At 37.7% G+C, this 18,440-nt stretch overlaps 1 protein-coding gene across 2 annotated transcripts in view; it reads right to left on the minus strand.

Moving 5' to 3' along the window:
* Nucleotides 1–15,595, minus strand: part of ube2z (ubiquitin-conjugating enzyme E2Z) — a 34,770-nt gene extending 19,175 nt beyond the window's left edge. The window contains exons 1-5 of one of the 2 annotated variants that reach the window (XM_057817020.1): nucleotides 15,437–15,595; nucleotides 12,780–13,247; nucleotides 6,332–6,404; nucleotides 1,605–1,792; nucleotides 597–708 (exon numbers count right to left, since the gene is read on the minus strand). In XM_057817020.1, coding sequence (XP_057673003.1) covers nucleotides 597–708; nucleotides 1,605–1,792; nucleotides 6,332–6,404; nucleotides 12,780–13,204 — 798 coding nt within the window. In that variant the 5' untranslated portion in view covers nucleotides 13,205–13,247; nucleotides 15,437–15,595. Of the gene's footprint in view, nucleotides 1–596; nucleotides 709–1,604; nucleotides 1,793–6,331; nucleotides 6,405–12,779; nucleotides 14,029–15,436 lie in introns of those variants that run through there. The other variant, XM_057817019.1, reaches the window with a different exon arrangement.
* Nucleotides 15,596–18,440: the final 2,845 nt, after the last annotated feature.

Here is an 18,440-nt window from a genome sequence, read left to right on the forward strand (position 1 = left end):
TCCTTTCTATTTTTTCCTACTCCAGAAAATGGAGATTTTAAAATTTCCAATGACATATCACACATGCATATACGACAATTTTAAAATTTGGCCAAATTGGGCGTCTCAGAGCAGAACTTCAACTCACAGGAGTGTTTTCCGCCATACATATAGTCACACTGCTTTTCTATTAACATTCTGGTCGCTAACCATCTGGCATTTGAGGGACGTGTACTTTTGTTTCTGAATATGGGGCAGTACCAAGTTTACAAAGGACATTTTAAAGAACATGTACGAAACTAATTCACTGCCTCTTCTGCTTTGATTTGTTGCTTTGTGAATGCTTTGCACTCAGTGGGCACAAAGTAAAGCATACTTCAAAAAAACTTATCGAAAATTAGCAATCTATTTAAACTCACTAATGCTTTATCTCGCAATTCTTTATTATTTGATTTTTGACAGCACCAATAGGAAAACCCCTCAAATTAAAACTGAAATTTGTAGTCGAAACACATCTGTGTTAGTTTCATTTCATTTCCATTTCAAGGGTGTTTATAAAAAAATTAAAAAAAAAAAAAAAAAAAACGTAAAAAAAAAAAAATCTGCCAAGAGTGTACCTGTTCAAATCCCGGTTCGTTGTGATAAGGTTTTTCTGTCATCAAAGACTGAATGGATATGAGGACAGAGGAGATGCTTTGTGCAGGACTCCATGCTGGTCCAGTCCATGTTCTGCACAAAGATGCAAATACACATATTTAAGTCATTGTCTTGTCTCAGTTGCAGGTACAATGATATTGAAAGTGCATCTTCTCGAAGTTACATACTAATATCACACTTGAAATAAAAATTTAAAAAACAACAGAGGATCTGGTTTTAAATATTCTCAGAGTACACTAAGATAAATATGTATTGATTAAAAATAGCATTCTAAATAAATGACAGTGTAATTTCTAGGGATGGGAAGATATACTCAAACTGAAGATACGAAGCACCTGGACATAGCACGAGTCACGATATAATATCAAAAATTGTTAAAAAAAAAAAAAAATACTATGTAATTAAAGCTTGTATATTATTGTTTCAGTTGCAAATGCAAGTGTAGTACAACTACAGTAAAAAGTGTCCGCAAAACACATTGCGTTAGCCTATCATTTCACATTTTGTACAAGTGCACGTACATGCAAGTGAACGCACTTGTAGGTCACGTAGACGCAAGTACACAAGCTTGTGATACTCAAACGGGCTGAGTATCGACTTTTGAAATTGGAAAACATCAGCTTAACTATCAAGAACATGTTGTAAGTATTTCCATAAAACCTGTTTCTTTAATGTTTATTGAAGTATTAGATCCATTTAATGGATCTTGCTCCTTTAATTTTTTAAGTACAGTGAGGAAAATAGGTGTTTTAACACCCTGCAATTTTGTAAGTTCTCCCACTTCGAAATGATGGGCGTGTTTGTAATTTTCACATTGGATAAGCATCTACCATGAAAATTTCAAAACCGTCCATCATTTCTAAGTAAAATCGCAGGGTGGTTAAATACTTATTTTCCTCACTGTACATTGTACAAAACTATGAATGACAAGTGAGCGCTTAATATTAAAATAGCAATTTCGGACTCACCCGAGGATGCTGAGGCAGACCTTGCCATTACGGTAAAAGTTGGGATTGAAGCGGACAGTGTTCTGACCAGTGGTGATGAGCTTGACCCGTGGCGGGTGGATAGGGTAGTCAGGAGGGCATCGAAACAGGAAGAGGAAGAAACCACCCTCATATGGTGTGTCAAATGGCCCCGTAATCAAAGCGTGGATCTTAAAAAGAAAATAAAAAGAGCAACATAAACTATGTCCCAGATAAGACACTTTCAGAAATATACCGTATTTTTTGGACTATACGTCGCACCCGAGTACAAGTCACACTCGCCAAAAAATGCACAATGAAAAGGAAAAAACATATTTAAGTCGCAACAGAGTATAAGTCGCAATTATTTGGGAAATTTATTTGATAGAATCCAGCACCAAGACCAGACATGTCATCTTGAAAGGCAATTTAAAATACAATAGGAAAAAAGAGGCTGAATAGGTGTATGGTAATCGGGCCTAAAAAATCCAGCCCGGCCTGACCGGCCCGCGGGTATTAAAGCCCGACACAGTCCAAGCCCAATCAATGATGTGCTTGCCCGAGCCCGAAGAAAGAAATTTTATGTTTTATTTGTAGGCATGAGCCCGAACAAAAAAGAAATTTTATGTTTTATTTGTGAGGACTCAGGAGAAGGAGGAAATGCGGGGATGCGATGCGTGGTTGCGTTTTGTGTGATCAGTCCGTCTTTTGTAACGAATTCTTCCAGTTAAACAAGACTGGAAGATGGATATCCCAGTTAAACAGGGCTGGAAGATGGATATTCAATAAACATTCATATCTTTTATATTTGTGTGTCTGTTCTAACAGGCGGATAGTGGATTTGACATTTAATTTAATCTCCGCGAGTTGGCAGAAAAAAACGCAAGTTTTCTCAATGTTTAAATAGTCTACATATTTTTATGATTATAAATGCATTTACACAAAGAAATAACGCTGGAAAAGTTTTTTAAATATATATTTTATTTTTTTATTTTTGTTTTCTGTATGTGTGTGGGTGGGTGTGTGTGTATACGGAGTTTGTTATTGTCCATTAGTATCTTTCTGAATGAGAACACTGTAAAATACGACAACTCACCCTTCTGCTCATCTGATCATTTTTTTTCTTGATTGCCTTGATGTATGCAGGCTCCTGACTATAAGCTTTTAGTAGCTTCTTAAGGAGACCTGACTCACACATAATCTTGGCTCAGCACTATGATATGATGTACAATTTGTAAATATGAATGTGTGTGAATAATTGAAATTGAAATTTCTTGTATGAGACCAAAGCTCCACATTCGTTTACATTCAGCGAAGCCGACACAGGTATAGCATTTCAACAATCAACTTGAATCCTTTCCATATCCCACTCTTACTGCAGGTGTTTGCTTTTCAATTCCCCCGTCTTTAGTTTGTTTTTCACTCCTATAGCTGCTCCATATCGAAAAGGAAATACCAGGATGCTCGCGGAAGATACTTATCTGCGATATCTACCGTAGTCGTATGTGGCCATATGTTTGTAGCAACTAGCAACTGAGCGTTGTTTGCAGCTGCTGTCGGCCGCAGTCAGGTATCATTGTTTTTTTATCTAGCAGCATGAGTTGAACATGATATTTACTCTCGGTCAGTTCCTCATTGTGTCCCAAAGACCGTGCTGACCGTGTTTTAGTTTCGCTTTACCTGGTATAATTCAATAATCGGAATTTGGATGTTTGTGAATCGTTCTTGGATCTTCTATGGCCGGATCGCGAATCATCTAAGAATCGGAAATTTCCCACGCCTCTGCTGAATATACCGGTGTTTTCACTCAAACCTGTATTAAACCGGTTCAGTTGGCTCGTGCATTACCTGGAAATTTACCACCAACAATCAAAATTCTCGCCACGATTATCTTGGCAATATCACAATTATTGATACATGGGTGAGGAAATATTTAACAGTACAGTGGTATGCGAAAGCTTGGGCACCCCTGATAATTTTTTCAAGATTTTCCTTTGTAAATCACTGATTTTTTTTGAACAAACATTTCAGTTAAATATATCATATAGCAGATGAACACTGCAATATTTGAGAAGTGAAATGAAGTTTAAGTTAAATATATAATATAGCAGATGAACACTGCATTATTTGAGAAGTGAAATGAAAGTTATAGGATAAACAGAAAGTGCATAGTAGATATTTAAAGGAAAATAGGCTGGTTCAGGTTGAAGGTATCTTTGACCATTCTTCTTTACAAAACAACTCCGGCTCAGTCCTGCTGAGCATGGACAGCCCGCTTCTGAACAGACCACAGTGCAGTGGTCTCACTCAGCGGACATATTTGCCTTGTGGTTCGACTTACTGAAGCCAAAAAGCACAATGGTACTGAAAACACACGACTACTGGAACGGATCCAAGCTCGTCACCAAATCTGATACAGTCCGATACTCCAAAAATAGCCTATCGGGTGCAGATTCTGATACCGTGTATTGGATTGGGACATCCCTAGTCATAAAAGCTAAACTTATACGTCTATTCCTTGAAGTTCAGCTACATTGCCTTCTTATGATGCGTTCAGACTGGCCGTGTTTTGTAATCCTGTCTTGCCTTTTTTGGGGTAGATTATGGGACAGAATAACAAAAAAAAAAAAATGGTTATGACGGGACCATGAACACAGTGCAACAGTAATGAAAGCTGCGTGCTTGGACACCATGTTTCCTTAAATATGTTTTTATACAACGTAGGAAACCATTGTACCTTAACATAATCTGCTAAATTATATGGTTTAAACATTTTTTGCATGAAATTGAATATTTATGATGCCTTGTTGAGGTGAAAACATCAAAGCCTTTTATGGACGCATTACAGTCATAAATTTATAACTAAAAACAGTTTTAAAAAAAACATACAAAATGCTATTATGGTAAAAAATCTTGGACTGCACTATGCAATATGTCTACGATTTCGACGTTCCTCCTAAGACCTCTGTTCGTCTTTTTAAGTTAAGGTTCCATTTATTGTAAAATCTGCAAGGACGTTGCCAGATTTGTAATCATTTCAGAACTTGTGCAACACAACTATTATTGGCAGCTAATGTCTGCCGTAGCCGACGACGAATTTGTATGTAGCGGTACCACTTTATTTCAGGTTTTCGTGACATAGTTTAGGTTAGCTTCATGAGAATCACTCTAATATGCTCATGGTAATAGGTCATAGTACTGCATAATAATAACAACCTGATACACTCTGCTATACAGTTGGGTACGGCTTGATTTCTGTAGGCCATAACATCTGTTGTACTTGTCATAAAGCCGTCATTTTTAGCCAGTATAAAGACGAATAATAGCTATTTCATTCAACACCAGATGCCAGCACTGTCACATATTTAAAACAAGCTTTTACGAGGCAAACGGAAAAATCCAATCGAAGTTGGCGTCAGTGGCCGACATCTTGCATCCACAGTGTTTCATATGTCCCTGTTGGAATAATCAATTTTTCTCACAATTACATCGACAAAACGGCATCGCAACGACAAGGCAGGGGTAGAAGAAAGTTCGAGAATACCAATAGAAGAGCATCCTCCTTAGTAGGAAATTAGAAGCAGTGAATTATGCAGTCTGACGATGAGTACCAAAAGGGAAATGAATTCGGAGGAAGAGGATTTGATCAACATTTGCATTCAACCTCCAAGGTAATAAGATGAAAAAAATATAGCCGTTTATGATGAACATATCAAAGAGCCAGTTAAATTAGATAAGATTTTAGCCCTCCAGACCTACCTTGAACAGAGTGACCCTCACTGCTGAATCAATAACATCTTGTGTTATTGCCCATGTAAACAATGACCAAAAAAAGTGCGTTTTTTCTGTTTGTAAGGTGCTTAAAATTCATTAGAAACCTAAAAATTCATTGATAAATTATGATATTACATTATTTTACTTTTGTATGATACTCATGTGAATTTGAAAACAGTTTGAAAATGGCTATTTGTAAACAGAAAAGATGAAGTTTCATTTCATTGAAATGAATAGAAAATGTTATTTTTCAGTTAAGTTTCATGAAAATCATGTCTACTGTTTACAAACTATTGCCAAAAAGTGCCATTTTTGGAATGTAAAATACTCCGTGCTCATTTGTTCAACCTCGATGTGCAATATGTCAAACTAAAGCCATGATGTTAAATTTTTATGATCATTTGTCAAAACCTTACCGTGATTGATAGTTTATCAGCAATCAAGCAATGTGTGTGATTTTCCATACAGTATTTGGCATTTGAAATTCTTCAACTTTAGCTGGTTATGACACTTTCAAAAAATTTGGAAAAAAGTTCATGACATAATCCTTTGATGAATTAGGAATAAAAAGATGTGCAACAAGGCATGTTTTAACTGTTTTTTTTTAGTTTATACATAGAGAAAAAAAAAAAGATTCCCCCCAAAATGCATAGACTGTATAGGGTTAATTTATAAGACATTGTGCTGAGAAAAAAAATATATATAGAAATACCTTCGTCAGCAGGTACTCACAATGTTACCCGATACTTTTTTTTCTTTTTTTTTTACTTCAGTAATATTTTTAAGTAATGCTACTCTGACTCGTGTAAAATTTTAGGCTACTCTACCAACCTCTGCTGGTTATCCAAAGACACCCGGAATGCACCGGATACAGTGTGATGAAGGCAACTTCACCAATGTAATTCAAAATCTAATTATTGTACAGCTAAAGTGGCAAGGTGAATATGGGGTTTTACCTTGGTCATATCTTGAGGATCAGGGACAACAAACATCCCTGGAGGAGGCTCCTTGTAGATAGACATGATATCCCTACAATAAAAAATAGTTATGCCATCCTTTCAACATGTCACTACAAGAATGTTTGTGCGCTAGTCTTAATGGAGGATGATATGGGAGAGAATGAAATATATAAATGCATCTCAAAATATTTAAATGTGTCATTGATTAAAATGGGAATTAAATAAATAGAAGTAAAATGTGTCATTAAATGTGTCAGTTTTTCATTAAAATAGCACTCCATTTAATGTTTTTCAAAAATCACTAATTAATTACTTCATGGTCATGTGCTGCAGGACTACATTAATTTATATCTGTCAAACACACCCATCAAAGTAAGTGGGCGGGACTAACACCTGATTGGTTACACGGCACATCAAGCCAAGACAAATCGATTTTAGATAAATGATCGATGCAGAGTCAGTTAACATATTCGGACACACTATGTGGCGCTTCCTTTACCCAGGTCAAACAAGCGGAGGACAAATGGCAGCAAGTGCTGCTCATAAATTCATGAAGTGCCGAATTGACGCTAAGGCTGCAACAACAAATCAATTAATAAATTAGTTACCAACCAAATTGTTAATCCATTTTTTCTGGCAGCTGTGAGCAGTCCCATTTGGGTCCCTGCTTGTGTGTAATGTGAGGCTGCGCGCCCCAGTGATTAGAGCAAGAGAGAGAGTTCACTGCTACACTCAGGTCAAGTTGCTGTATCAGTAACATTACATAGTGTCGAGAATAAGATAGTGTTTTATGTTGTTAGATCCAGTGTGCCTCCATAGAGGTGACTAAATGAGGCCAATTGTATCATTTGTAATTTTTGTTAATGAGAGATTACTTCTTAGCACGGAGCGTTAAGATAGTTAGCGATTATGCTAATCCGTGTCTTAAGTGTCAGTTTGTATTTTGTTTTGGAGAAGCATATTAGCACTTGAGTTATTGTTAGATAGAAAGTAACCAGAAAGTCTCCTTTCAACACCAACACCCATTCAAACTACAGTAAGTTATCATACAAGAGAGTGTTCTTTGAAATTGGATTTGGATTTTATTTATGAACAACGGTTTAATATAAAAGAAAACGGATTCATTGCAGTCTGTCTCCTCGATAGATTGTGTTGTTTAGTTTGTAGGGATGTCCCGATCCGATCACGTTATTGGAAATCGGGCCATTTGCGCCATTTTTCAGAGGATCGAAATCTGGTGAAAAGGATCGGTCTTTAATTTAAAAAATAAATTTATCTGCTTCATCCTCATACATGCTCTCACTCTACCTCCAGCTGCTTTTCTTGGTCAGCAGTGCCCTGGAATTAGCTATTTAAAGTTAATGATGATTTGAAAGGTTTCTAGCTTTGATCTTGCCAGAGAAGCTTGGTAGTTCTACTATCTATTGGGCCGAATATGTCAATCTTCGTTTAGCTTGTTAAACACCAGCAGAAGTGTGATGTGGCAACTCATTGTGTAAGTAAGCCGTGAGTGGATTTGAGTGGACTCACTCAATGGAGCATTTAATAAAGACAAGCATTTTCTACATTATTCTTGTTTAAAAATCATTTACGTTATGAAGACGGCACGATGAGACAGTAACATGTTTAAAACTTTTTTTTTTTTTCATTATCGGAACGGTACTCGGTATCGGCAGATTCTCAAAATCAGGTGACTCGGCCTCGGGTGCAAAAATATGTGTTCGGGACATCTATTAGTTTGTTTGAAGAAAATGAGTCATTGACAGTTTATATCAGCATTTTGCCCACAAGAAAAAAATTGACAGTTTATATCAGCATTTTGCCCACAAGACAAAAATTGTCAATCAGCAACAATTTGAATTGATTTTGAATGAACAGGACTTGTCTTATTTGTGTACTGAGAAATATTTTTCAAGTTTTATGTTTAGAACTTCAATTAAAAATTTAAACAACTTTTATGTACTTAAAAAGTACAGCTGTAGACTACAGTTAAGTCAGGAAGCTGCAATTATTATTTTTTAAGGAAATAGTAAGTCATTTTGTCTTTGTTACAACCAGAGATGGGTAGTAATGCGTAACATGTACTGTTACATTTACTTGAGTAACTTTTTGAGAAAAATGTACTTCAAAGAGTAGTTTTACAAAGCTACCGGTTTACTTATTACTTTTGAGTAGATTTGTGGGGGAAAAAAAAAAAAACACTACACTTACAGTGGGGAGAACAAGTATTTGATACACAAGTATTTGATACACTGCCAGTGGGTTTTCCCATTGGCAGTGTATCAAATACTTGTCCCCCCCACTGTACTTCGCTACTTTGGGCTACACAAGAGTTTCCATTTTTCCTCTTTATTCTACGTATTATTGATTTTCCCAGCGATACCAATAGTAAAGACGTGCCTGGTGTGTTACCGGGGTAGCTATCGATTTCACCAATGAGACGTCACAACAATAATTAAATGACTCCATTATACCAATCAGACGCAAGCCTGCTGTTCCATCTTCAAGCCAGCCTGTTCAATCATGTGGCGTCTTTAAATAACCGTAAAAAATGAAGTACCGGTATTTGATATAGAGCGTTGCCCTCAACAAGACTCGAAAGCCCGGATTTTAACCTCTTACCCAGTTTTTATTTGGCACCGATTAACCACTGAAAACCGGAGACCTGATCCTTTTGATTTCAAAACACTAATTATGAAGTTACTCTTCACTACTCAAACCAAGAATTATTTTCTCCACCAGAGGGCTCTCATGCTCTTTGGACAAATTATGCTTAATTTATGTAATTTTTTTTTCTCTTGACGGAATTTAAAGTTTTTTTTTTTTTTTTGTATTTCTTTGGCTTAATGTGGTTATGTAATGGGTTATTGTACAGTATCATTATAACACCAGTCCATAGATAACTTTGTGCTCAGAAAAAAATATCATTGTTTAAAAAAAAAGAATCCAACAAAAGTATAAGCTGTTACTCACAATGTTACTCATTACTTGAGTATTCTTTTCACCAAGCACTTTTTAACTTTTACTTGAGTACATTTTTTGGACTACTTTTACTTGAGTAATATTTTGAAGTTACGCTACTCTTACTTGAGTAAAATCTTTGGCTACTCTACCCACCCCTGCTTACAACATACCTAAAACAACGAAGTGAAAAAAGTTATTTATTCATTGATTTGATTAATCGTTTGATTAATCGTCCAATTAATCAATGATTAAAATAATTGTTAGTTACTTGCAGTTCTGGACGCCTTCGACTTCGGCACATGTTCTTGTGAGCAAGACCCGCTTTCAAGTACCGTAATTTTCGGACTATAAACCACTACTTTTCTCCTTCATTTTGAATCCTGCGGCTTGTAGTCCAGTGCGGCTTATTTGTTAATTTATTTGGGTTAAATAGGTCACGCTTAATTTGACAGCGGCGTCATAAGACCGTCTTAATTATGACACTATCATGGTCATTACTGAAAGCTTATGAAAAATGTGATTAAGTGTCATCCTGCAAATTATGTCACCAACTCAATTTATGTCCAGCTTGGATCTTTTACATCCATTCAAAAGTGAGATAATTTGCCAGATAACACTAAATTACATCTGTTATAAGCATTCAATAATGCTCATGACATTGGCACCACAGTGTTGTGTCATAATTTTGATTGTCTAATGACAGTATTATGGCGCCGCTGTCAAATAAAGTGTTACCAAATACCATAACTAGCAATTAATGAAACAACTGGAACAGTAACTGAAGAAATAATTAGCCGAGAACATGAGTTCTGATAGTTATTTACCTCTATAGCACTGCAATGAATGCTAAGAGGCATGTTGGACAACAGTGATGACAGCAGGTGGCAGCAGAGGTTGACTGTCTCCCCCAAGTGAGCAGTGATAGCCAATTTAAGCTTCTTGAAGCGATGACACTTTGAAACATTTGGCTGCAAAGCTTCATGGTGGTTCATTTGATTTTATGATAGTCACATGATGACGCTGTTTAATAAAGTGTTAGCGGTGAATAGCTTTCGGTGTAAATATCCCATAATACAGTGAGGACAGCTGCGGCTTATAGTCCAGTGCAGTCTATCTATGAACAAATACCGTTTTCGTGCCAAATTTGGTGGGTGGCGGCTTATAGTCAGGAGCGCCTTATAGAGCAAAAATTACGGTAATCAAAATTACTGACCAACTCTCGAGAGTGAGTTGAAGTACATATATCCGCCGCCATGTTTTGAAATACTTCAGACGACAGCAGTCAATTAAACTTAGAGGAAACTTAGTCCCGCCCACAGACTTTGATGGGGAGTTTTGACAGATAAATACATGAAACGCTGCAACACGTGTCAATGAAATAATTATAAAAATTCTGTTTTTACATTAAATGAGCTATTTTAATTGATGACACATTTAATGACACTTCAATTCATCAAAAACACAATTAAGTATTTATTTAAAGTGCGTATGACACCTTAAAGCATGTTTATTTCATATTTCACGTGGTGTTTTATGCTCCTGAATGAAATGGACCGCTTGGATGTTTGTGGAAGTGATCGTTTTCTATATTCAATTTTTTAATCCTGCGCCATGAAAATAGTTATTTCCGGCTCCATTATCTGGTTTAGGACGAATGCGAATGTGGCGTCACCCGGGTCAGCGTCTCACAAATTATTTGCGAATTATTTCGTTTATTTTTCGCATCACGCCAGTCAAATGGCTGCACAAAAAATGTTGCTGCACCAGGGAGAGGCGTGTGAGCCTTTTTGGGGTTTCAAAAGGTTCCCATTCACCGGCGGATATTGGCCAAAACAAGCCCTACTACTGTGGGACCATTGGACTTACGAGGAAGTGAGTAAACATCGTGTTTTGTATTATGTAAAATACTGGGATCATTTTAATACGGAGGTGGCTTGCATTTTGTGGCTGACATTTGTGGGTCCTTGTCCCCTCGGCTGAGGACCTGAGGCTTGTCGTACATCGCCTTGCCGGGAGAGCACTACACTCTGCCTATTGCCCTCTTAGTGTGCCTGGTGTTCTGCCAAATTTTCCACCTGATCAGAAATTGCAACTTTCTGTTATAAATGGGCGCGAATACAGCGAGGTTGCGGGGTGGTTGCCGATCAGCGAAGACAATCAACAACCCTGTTGCCATGTGAAATGATCTGGGCTTGTTATGTGTGATTTTTTCGCTTAAAAACTTTGAAATATTACTCGGTTCGAGTTTGCATATCGGCTAGCTGTCACGCCTCTTGGTTTGTTTACATTCTCTGAAGCCGGGGGCAGGGAAATGACAAAAGCCCGACTAACTACGGTGGCATAAAATATCGTTCGGGAAGAGCGAGAGTAAAGGTGTAGTCGACAGTTTTGACCATTATGGGGTAATTTTGCCCAGTCGTACTGAATAAATGCATTTTTAATATTTCATATTCCATTTAGCACAAGGGTTATTTGTCATGACCATACGATTTATTTAGCTATTGGGGAAAAATACTTGGATAAAAAGAATATCCTGTAAAAATATTGGGCGTAGAGAGACTGAAACAATGACATTTTGCGGCTCTCTTTGTCGCATTTTCCTCGTTCTGAATAATTCCACCTCAATGGGCTGAATAGTAAAACAGATGAAACCTAGCCTGGTATGCGCTGTTCCAGCTATTGAGTCTGGCCACCATTCAGCGAATAAAATTTCCAGGGTAGAACAAGCCACAGCAAACAGACAGCGGAGTGGACCAATCAGCGACGGGCGAACGTGACGTTAGTAAAGAGACGTATGACTTACGAGCGCAAGTACACATATGGGGAGAGTGGAGTTTATTTAACATGGCGAGCGCGAGACAGACTGTTGTCAATGACTTGTGTCGATGTGTTTTTGGTCATTTAAAACTGATTTTACCGTGGATTGGACCATATTCTCGGCTCTCCGGTTCGCCATCTGTGTTGTTGTGGAGACGACTTCTGTCGCGGAAGAGTGACGTTGCTCGTTAAGAACACGTCACGCAAATAAACAAATCTGATTGGACGGTTGATTTTGTTCTTTCTCGAGAGGCCGTTAACGGGCTGGGTCCCAGACTATTCTCACAGTGTTTGGAAAAATACAGGGAGAACAGACTGGCCGTGCCAGGCAACATGAAACCATTCTCCTGCCGACGTCATCATCCTCTTGGGGACGCGAGGGCCCTATAATGGTAGACGTGGCTAACTGGCAGATTAAAAGCCTAATTTCTCGTCATATGAGCTTTGCCAAATTGTTGTATCTAGTCAAATTGTCTCAAAATTTGATTGTAATTCACATAATATTGCTATTTAAGACTTTTTGTCTCTTGTCGTACGCACTTTAAAGATGCAATTATATATTTCACTTGGTCCTTCATTATATTTTAACAAGCAAGACACGTCAATTAGTCAGCTCTCCTCTCATCGTTCAAAACTTTCGGATAATTGTTGAAAAGTAGATTACCTCTTTATCCTTAAAATAGCAGGCTGAGAAGTCTTTTCGTTGTCCCAGTCCGTACTACGGGTCGGGTCCCAAGAAGCGGCGAAGACTTGAGTTAGGGGGCCCGGTCCGGCCACTCCTGCGACCCCTTGCCCAACACCCTGAGGGGGCGAAGCGGTGTGTACGCTTGGGGATACGGACACGACAGGTGGAGATAAGACAAACGAATTCCAAAAGTCCGTCTGAGGAGCTGCAAGACCCTCTGTTGCGGACCCTTCAGGGCTCGGGGCACTCTGGTCGCCCTCCGTAGCAAAAACAGTTGTGGCTGTTAGCGGTCCGCCCGTCAGAGAGTTTGCCAAAGTCTGCAGGGAAGAGGATCCGCCACTTTGTCCGGTGACAGCAGAGCCAAGCGTATCGCCGGTTGACGCATCTCCAACGCTGTCCGCCATGGCTCGCAAGCTATCAAGCTGGAGCTAAAATGCTGCTGTTCAACTATGTATACAAATTGTTCGAATCATTGACAGCGGAGTGATAAATCGTAAGTTTCTCCGCTTGTGTGGTGGCTATGTGTTATCAGAGAAACGACAATCCGAGTACGGATGAGGCCAAAAAACCAAAGATTTCTTCCCCTGGCATAGTAGCTATTCCTCGTTAGCGCCACTGTTTTCGGTAGGCCTAAAAGTAGGGAAACAGCCACCAAACTCACATCTTCCGCATAGTTACAGCCTAGGCGGCAATGTAGCAAAAGACTATGTTAATTTAAGAGAACACAGGTTCCAAATAAAAAATATTCCCACCACTCGTACCCTGTCCAGAAACACAAGATGGCTCAACTTCGACATCGGCAATCGTCTCCAGTCAAGGTAAATACGTACGGAAGTTAACAACTTCCGGTATGTCTTCAAAGTAAACGTATATGTCGTTGTTGCACTACGTATTTACTGACGTCAAGCACTCGTCACAAAGACCAAGAGTGTCGCTGTAAAAATAGCAGTAATATTAATGTCTATCATTATTAACAATAAAATAAGTTATTCTTGAAAAGGAGGGAGAAGGAAAACGATTTAAATACCTCCCCAATTTTTGTTTATTCAAACACAATCGAAGATCTACTCACAAACTCGGGATTTAAAAACATAAGTTAATTTTCAGTGTAAAACGAAAAATTAGGTAATACTAAAAAGACAAAAAGGTATTTCGTGAAGCCGTTACCATTAGCAACGCGTACAATATATATTTTAACAACAATTAAACATTTATTAATTGGGGTTTTAACAAGTCAATGTTGAAATTGCCATAAATAAATAAATACTAATCATTACATGAGTAATAATTAGGGGTGTAACGATGCATTGATCTGAACAACGATCCATTCAAATCGATTGAGGTCGATCAACATCTTTCAGAAAAGCCCTTTTGATAAAAATGGTTTCCATTCAAATTTCTGAAATGTTCCTCCGCAGGAAATATTAAAAACATCAAAGTTGCTTTGTATTATTAAAAAGAACTGCTTTAGGGCAGTGGTTCTTAACCTGGGTTTGAGGAGTAAGTCTAAGGGGTTCAGCGAAGGTTAAGATATACAGGGCCCTATTTATTTATTTATTTTTGGCTAAATCTAGGCAAACTGGGGTTTTACATCAGGTACTGGACTGCTTTGCCCGCCATCATAGACTTCACAATGATATTAACGGGACACAATCCCCATAGACTGCGCCATGCCTTTAAGTTGGGGGCCGTTGTCCCACACGCTGCTTCAGTCGGTCGAAGTCGGTGGCAGTTATTCTCACACACATGCAGCGATCCAACGCTTTAGGTTGAAAAACTACGAAGCTGTACCGCATACAAACAGGAAGGATTGTGTCAGGAATGATTTGTTCGAGGATTAAAGGTAATCATTATATTTTTCGTACCATGCATGCATTTTGAAATATAAAAAAAAAATCAGTAAGAGAAATTAACCGCTACGGCATTGGCATCATAATTCGCAATATTTACATAAAATAAATGCTAACTGCCCGTTGCTTTCAACCAAGTATCAAGACTGTTTTACATTCATAACTATAAAGAATTCAGGAATTTAAGCATTTCATAACTATAAAGAATTCAGGAATTTAAGCATTTATTCACAAGAATTTTCAACGTAAAAAGCTTTTTGTGGTGATAAGTCAGCGCTACAGTGGCATAAAGACGAGCAGCACATTCGACATATTTGAGTAAAATAAATCCTAACTGCACGGTTCTTTGCTCTTTTAACAAAGAATCGAGACTGTTTTACATCCATATCTATAAAGAATTCAAGGATTTAAGCATTTATTCACAAGAATTTTCAACGTAAAAAGCTCTTTGTAGTGATAAGGCGGCACCACAGTGCGTTAAAGACTAGCAGCACATTCGACATATTTATGTAAAGTAAATGCTAACTGCCCGGTTCTAAGCTCTTTTAACAAAGATTCGAGACTGTTTTACGTCCATATCTATAAAGATTTCAGGGATTTACGCATTTATTCACAATTTTCAACGTAAAAAGCTCTTTGTGGTGATAAGGTGGCACCACAGTGGCTTAAAGACTAGCAGCACATTCGACATATTTATGTAAAATAAATGCTAATATAAAGCGAATATAAAAAGCACAGACAAAAAGAAAAGAAGAGATATGTCAAAGCACTAGAGAGTGATCATACCTCTACTTCCGAAGATGACAGTGACGTGCACACAGTGCATGTAAGGAGCGTGGACGGAAACTCAGATTGGTACTGGGTCACACCAAAGTTAGAGGGTTACAAAGTCTATAAACAGTGTATGAGACACCTCCCATTAACCATCAGACACTGTGTGGGCCTCAAAGCGTACTCTGGACACAAAGTGCACATGAAAGGAATGACTGACAATTCTGTACAATGCAATGAGCAAACTGCCCAACTTCCAGTGTATGTCACAAAAGGGAATTTTGCTTCCAACATGGGACAACTGTGGATTAATACCCTTCTTTTAAATTGGCTGGAAGTTCGGCAGCTGTTAGAGGGTTCTTCACAAGTACAAGTCATCCTGGACAAGAATGAAGAGGTCCGTGAGGAATTGGGCACCATCAAGGACATTACAGTTAAATTGCACATTAAACCAGGAAGCAAACCTGTGTTTATGAAGGCTAGGACAATGCCTTATTCAATTAGGCACCTGGATTCATTAGTCAAAAGTGGTGTTTTGGAACCAGTTGCCACCAGCGAATTGGCGACACCAATTTTTCCGGTTCCGAAAAAGAAAGGCGGAATTCGCACATGTGGAGATTTTAAAGTGACTTTGAATCCGGTGCTTTGTGTGGCGCAGTACCCGCTTCCATTGATCGATGATTTGTTTGCAGGGCTGAACGGGGGTCAAAAATTCATCAAAATTAACCTTAACCAGGCTTATCTGCAGATGCAGGTGGACTGGACAAAGAATCACGGGAGTGTTTGACTGTTATCACACACAAGAGACTTTTAAGATATTGCAGATTACCTTCTGGCATCACGTCTGCTCCCTCTCTGTTTCAACGGGCTATGGATCAAATTTTAGTGGATTGCTAGGAGTACAATGTTACTTGGATGACATTCTCTGTACCGGTGCCAATGACGAGGAGCATCTTCGCAACCTGGATGCTGTCTTAAAAAGTCTAAAGCAGTATGGTCTTCGAGCGCGCAAAGAAAAATGGTACTCCAACCTATTACATGAGCATATTAGGCCAAAAACGACACAAAACTTATCGAATGACGATTTGTAAAATATACCGAAATGAAACATCACCCGTCCATGGAGCTTTAGTGAAAAAAAAATGAGTAAAATGATCAGATCTACTAACTGTAACAATAGTTAAAAAGTGTTTATTAAAATCCTGTCAAATTGAGTAAAAATGTCATATTATGGCTAGGGATGCAACTATCGATTATTTAAGTAATCGATTAATCTATCAATTAATAAGTTCGATTAATTGACTAAACGGACAACAAAGATTTAATGTGTCACAGAATAATTCTGGATGTAAAACAAACAAAAAAAATATACGTGAGCATAGCCGCAAAAAGCATTTTAAAAAATGAGGATCTATGTACAACCAAATAATATTTTGTGAAAAATACTATGTCGTTTGCCATAAAAGAAAAAAGCAACAAAAACCTTTTATTACGCCTGTTCTGCACTCACTAAATGTGACGTTATTCAGTTAAACAGACAGCAAACAAGACAATTTGTGGTTCTTTGAAGTTTCCTTCTATCACTTTTTCCACATTTTCATTGTTTTGTAAAGCTGTAACACAAACACATGTACAACTATGAGCAGCACACATTTAGACAATAAAACGCATAACACAAAACAACTGGCATTTAATTAGTGGAATTGATATTTCAATTTAGTAGACCGAATTAACCTAAATGGCATAGCAACAGTCCGCTAGCTTAAATGATATAAAATGCTAATGTTATTTATTTTTTGTACAATTCTCTCAACAAATCGTTCAAAAAACATATTTCCACATAAAAAAGGCTAAGTGTACCTCTAAGCTAAATTACGAATGCATAAACAAGCATACGTTATTAGCCTTTTGTTGAATCTTGCCATATTAGACAACGTCATATTCACTGTTGCCACTAGAGGGCAGTGTATCTCCCCAATCATTAAAACTAAATGCAACACTTTCAAAACAAACCATTACAACACCAGTCTATTAAATGAATAATCGGAGCAGCTAAATTGAATTTGAAGCTTTTTTTCCTATTCGAATTACTCGACCCAATCCATTAATTGCAGCAGCACTACTTTTGGCAGAATCATGTAACTGCAGATGCAATTGGGTTATTGGAACATATGCAACACTAGTGGTTGTAGATTCGTTGAAAAGGTATCATGTCACAGATGTCTGTGGGCAAAACTTTGTTATTTCATTTGAGAAATGTTCATCTAAGTTTACTGGCTTTGTTCAGTTAGAGTTGGGGTGTGATTAAGTGATATCAAAGCTGTTGTTTATTTGTTGGATATTTTACCTTTTGTGTTCACTCCATGAGCAAAGCCATTTGGCAGTGCTGTGTTTTTACTGTTGACGATGTAACGTGTTGCTTTCTGTTATCGCCCTGTGCTCCAAATGCACAGGTAGTTTGCAGGGTATCAGAAAAAAATGTACTGTAAGTCATTTGCATAGGTGGGTAGTAACGCGTTACATTTACTTGATTAACTTTTTGGTAAAGATGTACTTCCTAAAGTAGTTTTACCACACAATACTTTTTCCTTTTACTTGATTGAGTAAACCACAACACGATAACAAATAAAAATCATACATTGTAAGCAGTTACTCACAATTTCACTTATTACGTGAGTATTCCTTTCAACGAATACTTTTTAGTGTACTTGCATTTTTAGATGACTACTTTCACTTGACTAATATTATTTAGAACGCTACACTTACATGAGTAAAATTTTTGGCTACTCTACCCACCTCTGTTCATTTGTCAGTTTGTGATTAGTGCAATATAGTTTAGTTTTTTTCCTTTTTTTTTTTTAATGAATAGGATTGTTCTTTGTTGTGCTCTTGTCGGAATTATACACTTTGTTTTTGTTAATTGCAAAAATCACTGATCACGCTGGTCTCACATTATTACAAACCACTTGTCGTTGTGGATTTTTTCAAAAGATTGTTCTGTTGCCCACGTGACGTTTTG

The sequence above is a fragment of the Corythoichthys intestinalis genome, chromosome 16, assembly GCF_030265065.1.
Source record: "Corythoichthys intestinalis isolate RoL2023-P3 chromosome 16, ASM3026506v1, whole genome shotgun sequence".
Lineage (NCBI taxonomy): Eukaryota > Metazoa > Chordata > Actinopteri > Syngnathiformes > Syngnathidae > Corythoichthys > Corythoichthys intestinalis.